This window comes from Equus quagga, unplaced genomic scaffold, assembly GCF_021613505.1.
Source record: "Equus quagga isolate Etosha38 unplaced genomic scaffold, UCLA_HA_Equagga_1.0 270_RagTag, whole genome shotgun sequence".
NCBI lineage: Eukaryota > Metazoa > Chordata > Mammalia > Perissodactyla > Equidae > Equus > Equus quagga.
The window spans coordinates 823465-834387 of NW_025799872.1; the positions used below are offsets into that span (position 1 = coordinate 823465).

At 50.1% G+C, this 10923-nt stretch overlaps 1 protein-coding gene across 1 annotated transcript in view; it reads right to left on the bottom strand.

The window, feature by feature from the left end:
* Positions 1-10419, bottom strand: part of LOC124233890 (caspase recruitment domain-containing protein 19) — a 19423-nt gene extending 9004 nt beyond the window's left edge. The window contains exons 1-2 of the mRNA XM_046651164.1: positions 10233-10419; positions 479-621 (exon numbers count right to left, since the gene is read on the bottom strand). Coding sequence (XP_046507120.1) covers positions 479-621; positions 10233-10239 — 150 coding nt within the window. The 5' untranslated portion in view covers positions 10240-10419. The remainder of the gene's footprint in view (positions 1-478; positions 622-10232) is intronic.
* Positions 10420-10923: the final 504 nt, after the last annotated feature.

The following is a 10923-nucleotide window of genomic DNA, read 5'->3' on the forward strand; positions in this document are numbered from 1 at the left end:
CCTCTCCCACCCCAGCCCTCCCCCCTGCCCTCCCTCCTCACCTCCCCAATGCCCTCCTCCCTCACCTCTGCCTGCTTCCTCTCCCACCCCAGCCTCCCCCCTGCCCTCCCTCCTCACCTCCCCCATGCCCTCCTCCCTCACCTCTCCCTGCTTCCTCTCCCACCCCAGCCCTCCCCCCTGCCCTCCCTCCTCACCTCCCCTCACTCCCCTCCCTCCTCACCTCTCCCTGCCCTCTCCCTCCTCACCTCCCCCGGCTCCTCCTCCCAGGTTTGTGGCGTGCTGTCATGTGTTGTCTCCTGTGATTCCCCCCAGCACCTCCCGATGACATATGAAGACACTGAGGCTCAGAGAGCTGATGTTCTGGATCCAAGGGCACCCCCAGGAGACAAGCTTCCACCTCCGAGCTGTCCTGCCTCCCGCTCTCTCCAGCCCAGAAAGGAGGGGGCAGGAGAGCAGCCTCTGGCCCACCCCTCGGCACCTTTTCCGCGTCCTTGTTGCTGAGGATCTGGGGGTAGTAGCGGTTCAGCTGGAGGATGATCCTGTCCACCTGCTGCTCACTCAGGCGCCCAGGGCCCGTGAGGAAAGGCGTGTCCTGGACCAGGCGGTCACAGTAGGTCTGCTCTGAAACAGAAGCAGAGAGTGCAGAGGGCATGAGCCAGCGTGGCCTGAAGAGGGAGTGGCGAGTTCCACACACAGGACGTGGCGTTGGCGCAGACCCCTCCCAGCAAGGCATTCCAGCACACGGGAGGCGCACTCACTGCAAACAGCTGGACAACTGCTGACATCCTAGCCCCATGGGCTTGGCACACAGCTCAGAGCCCCGGGGCCTCCGGGGCCTCCTGACCCCTCGCCAGAAGATGGGGATGGGGGTGGGGCGGCAAGAATGGTCCAGAGTTCTGAAAAGCAGAGCGGAGCCTCTGGGCTCTCTCTTCTGCACCTGAGAGCTTCCCACAGAAAATAAACTCAGAGAGGCCGAGGGCCGCTGCCCACGGGTCCCCGCAGGGCCCTCTGGAAATAGCCAGGCCTGAGGAAGGGCAAAGGGCAGGCAGGATTGCAGAGGAGTCAAGCTTTGTATATAATTGAAGTTGGTATCAATTCAAATTAGACAGTTATAACTTTAGAACGTTACATGTAATCCTCATGGTAACCACAAGAAATATGTCCACAGAATATACACAAACCCAAATCAAAATGGGGGCCAGCCCAGTGGTGTAGTGGTTAATTTCATGCGCTCCGCTTCAGCGGCCTAGGATTTGTAGGGTCGGATCCCGGGCATGGACCTACACACCACTCATCAAGCCACGCTGTGGCAGTGTCCCACATAAAATAGAGGAAGATGTTAGCTCAGTGACAATCTTCCTCACAAAAAAAAGAAAAGAAAAACGTCTTACCACAGAAAATCAACTAAACACAAAAGCAGTACTAGAAGAAATGAAGGACTTTAGGCTACAAGACGTACAAAAGACAAACAGCACAAAGGCAGCACAGTTAGTCCTCGCCTAAATGTAAATGGAGTCAACTCTCCAACCAGGAGACAAGATCAGCAGAATGGACTTGCGATACTGTGATTTACAATAAGAAACACAGACTTGGTCTTCATCCCACTTCCTGGCACACAGTTTCTAAAACCCTTGGAACTTCCTAAGTGCTAAGAGCCAGGGGAAAGGGTATCTTTTGTTACTCATAACGAGCCCCGAGCCCCATTCAACTTCATCTGAGTGTGTGTTAATGAGGTGACTTCTGCAAAGCCCCTAAATAACCACAGGCTGGGAGCTGGTCACCAGGAACCAACCCCAGGATGGGAGGGGTGGGACTTTCGGCCCTCTGCATCCCCCAACCCCCAGCCTCCCGGGAGGGCAGAGGGGCTGGAGGTTGAATCAATCCCCAATGGCCAATGATTTAACCAGTCACATCTACATAATGAAGACTCCATAAAAACCCAAAAGACGAGGTGGTGCACTTGCGGTCAGTGAACACGTGCAGGTGCTAGGAGGGCAGCCCACCTGGGAGGGGCATGGATACTCTGCGCCCCTTCCCACAGGCATGCCCTGTGCATCTCTTCCAGCTGGATGTTCATCTGTATCCTTTGAAATATCCTTCTAATAAATCGGCAATAGTAAGTAAAGTGTTTCCCTTAGTTCTGGGAGCTGTTCTAGCAGACGACCAAACCTGAGGAAGGGGTGTCATGAGTCAATCAGAAGCTGGCTCAGTTCAGCTGACAACCTGAACCTGTAACTGGCATCTGAACTGGAAGCAGTCCTGTGGGACTGAGCCCTCAGCCTGTGGGACGTAACGCAATCTCTGGATAGACAGTGTCAGACTGAGTTAAATTGTAGGACCCCCAGGTGGTGTCCACGGAGAACTGGAGAATTGCTTGGTGGGGAGGAAAATCACACACTTTGTGACCAGAAGTGTTAGAAGTATGAGTGTGCGTGTGTAGGAGTAGAAGAGAAAAAGAGTTTTTTCCTCTCAGGATTGGAAAAAATAAGACTCAACTATATGGTATCTTCAAAAGACTCACTTTAGATCCGAAGACACAAATAGGCTGAAAGTAAAAGAACGGAGAAAGCTATTCCATGCAAATAGTAGCCAAAAGACAGCTTAGTGGCTATAGTCATATGAGAAAGAACAGATACTAAGTAAAAAACTGTTAAAGAGACAAAGAAGCACATTATATGTTAATAAAAGAGTAAATTCACCAGAAGATATAACAAACACGTGCACCAAATATCAGAGACCCAAGATATATGTAGCAAACACTGGCAAAACCGAAGGGAGGAACAGACAGCCTCACAATAATAGCTGGAAACTTTAATACCCCATTTTCAGTAACAGAACAACCAGACAGCAGATCAGTAAGGAAACAGAGGATGTGAACAGCCTCACAAACCAACGCTACCTAACAGACACGTACAGAACACTCCACCCGACAGCAGCAGAATATACGTTATCCTCAAGTGCACAGGGAACATTCTCCAGGATAGATCACAAAACAAGTCTGGCCACAAAACAAGTCTTAATAGATTTTAAAAGACTGAAATCATACAAAAGATCTTTTCTGATCACATGGAATAAAGCTAGAAATCAATAACAGAAAGAACACTGGAAAATACACAATTACATGGAAATTAAACAACCAATGGATCAAGGAAGAAATCATGAGGGAAACTAATACCTTGAGACAAATGAAAATAAAAACACAGAATACCAAAACTTAAGGAATGCAGTGAAAGCAGTGTTGAGAGAGAAATTTACAGCTGTAAATGCATTAAAAAAGAAGAAAGATCTCAAACCAGTAACTTAATGTTCCACTTAAGGAACTACAAAAGGGAGAGCAAACTAAACCCAAAGCTGGCAGAAGGGGACATCATGAAGGCCAAAGTGAAGACAGACGCAACAGAAAACAGAAAATCAGAAAACATCAACAAAACCAACAGCTGGTTCTTTGAAAAGATCAACAAAATTGACAAACTGTTAGCTAGAGTGACAAAGAAAAAAAGAGAGAAGACTCAAACTACTAACATCAGAAATGAAAGTGGGACCATTACTGCCAATTTTACAGAAATAAAAAGGAGCATAAGAGAATACTATGAACATTGTACGCCAACGAACTAGACAACTTAGATGACCTGGACACAATTCTAAAAACACAAAATCTACCAAAACTGAATCATGAGGAAATAGAAAATCTGAATAGACCTATAACTAGTAAGGAGATTAAATCAGTAATCAAAATTGTCTCAACATATAAAAGCCCAGGACCAGATGGCTTTGCTAGTGAATTCTACCAACACTTAAAGAATTAACACCAATTCTTCTCAAACTCTTCAAAAAAATTGGAAAGGAGGGAACACTTACTTCCTAACTCATTGTTTGAGGCCAGCAGTACCCTGATACCAAAGCCAGACAAGGACACTCTGAGAAAAGAAAACTACAACCAACATTCCTTATGAACATCAATGCAAAAATCCTCCACAAAATATTAGAAAATTGAATACAGCAAAATATTAAAAGGATTATATATCATGACCAAGTGGGATTTATTCATGGACTGCAAGGATGGTTCAACATATGAAAATCCATCAACATAATACACCACGTTAATAGAACAAAGGGGAAACACACGATCATCTCAAGGGATGGAGAAAAAGCATTCGACAAAATTCAACACTATTTCTTGATTAAAGAAAAAAAATTAGGAATAGAAGAAAACTTCCTCAACATGATAAAGGTCATATAATAAAAGCCTACAGAAAATATCATTGTGAATGGTGAAAGACTAAAAGCTTTTCTAAGATCAGACAAGGCTACCCACTCTCACCACTTCTATTTGACACAGTACTGGAAGTTCAACAGATAAATTAGGCAAAAAAAGGAAATAAAAGGCATCCAAATTGAAAGGAAGAAGTAAAATTATCTGTTTGCAGATGACTGACATGATCTTATATATAGAAAATGCCTCAGATTTTAAAAAAACAACTGTTAGAGGGAATTCAGCAAAGTAGCATGATACCAAATCAACACACAAAAATCAGTTGCATTTCGAGCCAGCCCCAACGACCTAATGGTTAAAGTTCGGCACGCTCTGCTTCGGCGGCCTGGGTTTGGTTCCCAGGCGTGGAACCACACCACTCATCTGTCAGTAGCCATGCTGTGGCAGCAGCTCACACAGAACTAGAAGGACTCACAACTAAAATGTACAACTATGTACTGGGGCTTCAGGGAGAAAAAAAACAGAGGAAGATTGGCAACAGATGTTAGCTCAGAGCGAATCTTCCCAAGAAAAAAAAAAAGTGTTCTGGGGCTGGCCTGGTGGCACAGCTGTTCACATGTTCCACTTTGGCAGCCCGGGGTTTGCAAGTTCAGATCCCGGGTATGAACCTATGCACCGCTTGTCAAGCCATGCTGTGGCGGTGTCCCACGTATAAAGTAGAGGAAGATGGGCACAGATGTTAGCTCAGGGCCAGTCTTCCTCAGCAAAAAGAGGAAGATTGGCAGTGGATGTTAGTTCAGGGCTAATCTTCTTCCAAAAAAAAAAGGGTTCTATAGTCAGTCCATTTAAAAAAAAATCAGTTGTATTTCTATACACAAACAATGAACAATCCAAAAAAGAAAATAAGAAAACAATTCCATTTACAATAATGTCAAAAAGAATAAAATATTGGGGCTGGCCCGGTGGCACAGTGGTTAAGTTCGCACATTCCGCTTCAGTGGCCTCGGGTTCAACAGTTCAGATCCCAGGTGCAGAACTACGCACCACTTGTCAAGCCATGCTGTGGCAGGCATCCCACATATAAAGTAGAGGAAGATGGGCACAGACGTTAGCTCAGGGCCAGTCTTCCTCGGCAAAAAGGGGAGGACTGGTGGCAAAGCTAACCTTCCTCAAAAAAAAAAAAAGGAATAAAATATCGAGCCGGCCCTGATAGCCTCACAGCTAAAGTTCAGTGCACGCCACTTCGGCAGTCCAGGTTCAGTTCCCCAGCGTGGAGCAACACCACCCATCTGTCAGCAGCCATGCTGTGGCAGTGGCTCACACAGAAGAACCAGAAAGACTTACCATATATACAAGTATGTACTGGGGCTTTGCAGGGGAAAAAAGGAAAAAAGGAGGAAGATTGGCAACAGATGTTAGCTCAGGGGGAATCTTCCCCTGCAAAAAAAAAAAAAAAAGAATAAAATATTTAGGAATAAATATAACCAAGGAAGTGAAAGAGTGGTACAGTGACAACTACAAAACATTGCTGAAAGAAATTAAAGAAGACCCAAACAAATGGAAAGACGTCCCAAGTTCATGGACTGGAAGGCTTAATATTGCGAAAATGATAATCCTATCAAGGTGATCTACAAATTCAACGTAATCCCTATTCAAACCCCAATTTTTTTTTCTTTTAGCAGAAATAGAAAAACTCATTCTAAAATTCATATGGAATCTCAAGGGACTTTCATAGCAAAAACAATTCTGAAAAGGAAGAACAAAGTTGGAAGACTCACACTTTCTGATTTCAAAACTTACTGCAAAGCTACAGTAATCAAAACAGGGTGGTCCTAATATAAGGACAGACATATCCACCAATGGAACAGTAGAGACAATAAACCCTAGTTTGTGGTTTGTGTTGTTGTTGAGTTGCAGGAGTTCTTTATTCCAGAAATAAACCCTAGTTTGAATGGTAAAAAAAAAAGAGAGAGAGTCAAAAGAAAACCCATACAATGGGAGAAAATATTTATAAATCATATATCTGATAAGGGATTAATATCCAGAATATATAAGGAACTCCTACACCACAACAAAAAACCCCCAAGCAATCCAATTCAAAAATGGGCAAAGGACTTGAATAGGCATTTCTCTAAAGAAGATATACAAATGACTACTAAGCACATGAAAAGATGCTCAACATCACTAGTCATTAGGGAAATGAAAATCAAACCACAATGAGATCCCACTTCACACTCATTAGTGTGATATATATGGACAACGAGGATGTAGAGACATTGGAACTCTCATGCGCTGCTGGTGGGCACGTAAAACGGCACAGCCACTGTGGAAAACAGTACAGCAGTTCTGGGGAAAGGCAAACAGAGTTACTACATGACCCAGCAATTCCACTTTTCGGTACAGATCCAAAAGAACTGAAAGCAAGGACTGAGATACTTGCATACCCATTTTCATTGCAGCATTAGTCACAATAGTCAAAAGGTAGAAATAACCCAAAAGTCCACGGACAGATGAATGGATAAAACAAACCCGGTATATACACAAAATGGAGTATTACAGAGCCATAAAAAGGAATGAAATATTCAAATACATGGATGAACCTTGGGAACATTATGCTCAGTGAGATAAGTCAAACACAAAAGGACAATGTAGTATGATTCCACTTAGGTAAAATACCTAGCATGGGCACATTCTAGAGGCAGAAAGTAGAATAGTGATTACCAGGAGCTGAGAACAGGGGAGAAAGAGGAGTTACTGTTTAACAGGGGCAGAGTCTCTCTTTCGGATGATGAAAAAGCTCTGGAAATGGATAGCGATGATGGTTTCACAACATCGTGAATGTATTTAATGCCACTGAAATGGTTAAAATGGTAAACTTTATGTTCTGAATATTTTACCACACACACAAAGTGAATGGATAATTAAACTGTGGCTCATCCATACAATGAAACATAATTCAGTGATAAAAAGAAAAGACCTATGAAATCTGAAAAGATAGGTAAGAAACTTACGTGAATATTGCTAAGAGTAAAAGAAGCCAATTCGAAAAGGTTACATACTACGTATGATTCCAACTATACAATATTCCAGAAAACGCAAAACTATGGAGACAGTAAAAGGGTCGGTGGTCGACGCGGGTTAGGGAAGAGGGAGGGATGAATAGGCGGAGTACAAAGGATTTAGGGCAGTGAAACTAATCTATATGATACTGTAATGGTGGATCTAGGACATTATGCACTTTCTAAAACTCACAGAACGTACAGCACGAGGAGTGAACCACACCGTGAACCACGGACTTCAGTTAGTAATAACGCATGCACAGTGGTTCATCAGTCGTAACAAAGGCACCACACCAAGGCAAGACGCTGAGGACAGAGGACACTTGGTGGGGGTGGTATGGGACCCTCTGTGCTATGTGCTCAATTTTCTGTAAACAAAACTGCTCTAAAAGTAAAATCTATTAACTAAAAAGAAATATTATTTGGAAACTCCATTGTTGAATTTTGATGAACAAATGGGGGTCATGTGAAAGCGGATGAATCTGTGGGTCAGTGCTGGGGTGATCTCTTGACATCCAGACTTTCCGCCCCTCTAACTGACACACTTATTAACTGTGCACTTAGCTGCATCATGTCTGTTCCCGGCCAGGCTCACAAGGGCAGGCCAGAGGCTATCCTGTCTAGCGCTGCCTCCCCACCGTGTGCACCTGTGCACAGGGCTGGCACACAGTAGGTGCTCACTAAAGATTTCTGGAATGCATGGGCATAGGCCCAAGGCCCAGGGGCAAGGGCTGTCAGTAGATGGCAGCCAGCACCCTGCAGCAGCTCCTCCGCCCTGAGGGCCACTAGCCAAGCAGGCCCTGCGGGCCTCTGCTGCCCAGCCATGAGTCACCTGGCACAGCGGCATGGCACAACACAGCAGCACGGCGAGGCGGCACTGCCTGGGGGCCAAGGCTCCAGGCTTTGCCACACCCTGTGCTTCCTGTAGTCGCTGTGAGCTGTGTACACAAACCACACCCAGATGGCCACTTGGAGGCATGAAAAAGCACGGAAAAGGAAACCAACCACCTTGGTCCTGGGTCCTGATGAACAGTCTTTGCCGGGTTTTATAGAATAAAGGAAGAGGAACGCTCTGGCACAAAACTCACCAGGCTCTGCCAGCTCCCTTCACGAAGCCCCATCTCCCCGACCTCTTTGCCCAGCTGCACCACAGGCCCCCAACCTGTTATCCTGGCCTGGCACTCAAGGCCCTGTGGGAGCTGGACCATCTGCTCTCACCTGGCCCCCGACGTCCTTGAGCCATGGAGGCTGCACCGTACTGCCTGGGACCCCTGCCAGGGGCCAAGAAGACCTGTTCCTGTGGTTTCCACCTGACTAACTCGTGCTCAGCTTACTGTCCTCCCCTCAAGAGGCCTTCCTAAGTTCCCCTGACCCTGCCCCCCTGCAGTCCAGATGCTTGGGCCTCAGCTTCCCCTGCTGCCCCAGCACCCGCCCCGGCCTTGGCGTGGAGCTGAGACTGCTCACCCCCAGCACACCACACGGCAGGGATGCTTCCAGAGCAACAGGCACAGCTGCGGTGACCCCTCACCGGTGCTGGCCCTGTGCAGACACCATCCCAGCCTCCAGGATGCACTGTGTCCCACACTTGCTCACCCTGCAGCCCACCATGGAAGCCCCAGAACTAGCACGAGGCGGGCCCCTGTCAGCACCCAGGGCCAGTGAGCCAGCAACGCCAAGCATGCAGCCTTGCACGGCTGCCCATCTGACCCCCAAGGCCTGCACTCTCTGGGCCTCAGTTCCGCATCCCGAAAATGAAGGGCCATGAGGGAGGTCTCTAGAGGCCCAGCAGATGGCAGGAGGAAAGGTCATCAGGGGCCGGGCAGGACACAGGTCTAGTCTGGACTCTGCCACTGGGTTTTTGTTTCCTCATCCACACAGAGAGAACATTCCACGTGTCCCCCCATGGCAATTCTGGTTGGGCCGTGCCTGACATAGGGCCGCGCACACAGTAGGTGCTCAGAAACAGCAGCCCCAAATACAAAGGATTCAGAGAGACGACATGGGAGCAGTTGGCAACTGCGGTCTCTTATGGACTAAGCTGGGACGCTGGTGTCCCAGAAGTTATCAGGTTCCAACCCATGAAATCCTACGCGTGCAGGACCCAGGCTGCAACTCCAGTGAGCTGTGGGGAGAGAGAAGAGGGACTTCTGGGGTCTCCCTGACCCCCTGGGCTACCCCTTGGTGAATTCTGCTCCACCAGGCAGAAGAGTGGGGCCCTCAGGAATAAGGCATGGCTTCTGGGAGGCCCCACAATCCCTGACCACCTTGCTATGGGATCTCGTCCGTCATCAGCCCATCACCCTAATGGGGCTTCTCCAACTGAGAAAGGTTCATAGAGCAGGGTCACTCTGCTCGGCTGGGGTCAGGAGGATGACGGGCAGGTCCTCAGTATAGAGAAGGTCTCGGAGGATGGCTGGGCTGGAGACCTCATCCTGGGAAAAGCACAAAGCCTTGGGGAGCCCAGTCTGGGTCCTTGATTCTCCTGGTCTATCGTCCCGGAAGGGTGTGGCCGGGGAGGGAGCACAGAGTCCCAAGGATGCCACACACGGCCCAGGAACACACGGCCTGCTGGGGCGTGGCGTCTACGGCTGAGGATGGAGCTTCTGGATCTCCCGCCAGGAGCCCAGGAGGACCGCAGAGCGCTCCCGGCCCGTTTTCACTTTCACCTCCCACTCTGTCAGGCTGCATGCCCACCCCAGCACCTCTGCACCCACAGATGCCTAGTGGCCCCCGGCCCCCAGAACCCTCGTGGGCCCGACGGCGGCCCCCGCCTACCGCGCGGCCCCAGGCTGGTCGCCGCTCTGCCGTCGTCTCGCCGACAGGGAGGCGGTCGCGGGCAAGGTCACCAGGCCGCCGGCGAGGAGCGGCCCCGGGCGACGTGGGGGCAGCCAGGCCCTGGGGGCCACCGGGCCGCGCGCACGTCCAGGGACAGCAGACACCACCAGCCGGCCCGCACTCACCTGTCATTGCGGTGGCACGGCGCGCCCGGCCGCCGCAGCCCGTCCTCCTGCCGCGGTCCACCTGTCAGTCTGTCCGTCTAGCCACCGCCCGCGGGCCCAGTTACCACCGCCCGCCTTGCTCGGCCCGCCCCATCCCGGAAGGCCCCGCCCCTGGCGCACGCGTCGTCGCCACGAGCAACCCTCCCGGCCCCGCCCGCGCTGAGCCCGCCCCATCCCGGAAGGCCCCGCCCCCGGCGTACGCGACGTCGCCACAGAGCCCCGCCTCCGAAGCTACGGGCCTCCAAGCGCCTCGAGCCTCCCTCCCGCCGGGGTGGGATACCGAGTTCTCAGGAGGCCTTAGCTCCGGCCCTCACGGAATCCCGCCCCCGCCGCCTGGACTTGGTCGCCACCTGAGCTGTAAGCCCTGTCATCCCACTACCGCTCGAGCCCCTCCCCTCCGGCGTCGGCTACGTCGCAACCGCCCCTCGCCCCGCCCCTCGCCCCAGCCCCGCCCCCGGCCCCGACGCCGTCTCCGCGACAGCCAGTGCGCACCTCCCGTTTGGCCCCGCCCACGACGCCACGCCCCACCTTGGCCACGCCCCGTCTTGGCCCCCCCCCGCCCCCGGCGGCCGGGCTGTGGGTCCAGGTGGCCGGGCGCTGCCCGTCACGGTCCGCTGCTCTGCTCGGGGCCGCTGCGCCCCATGCCTGGAAT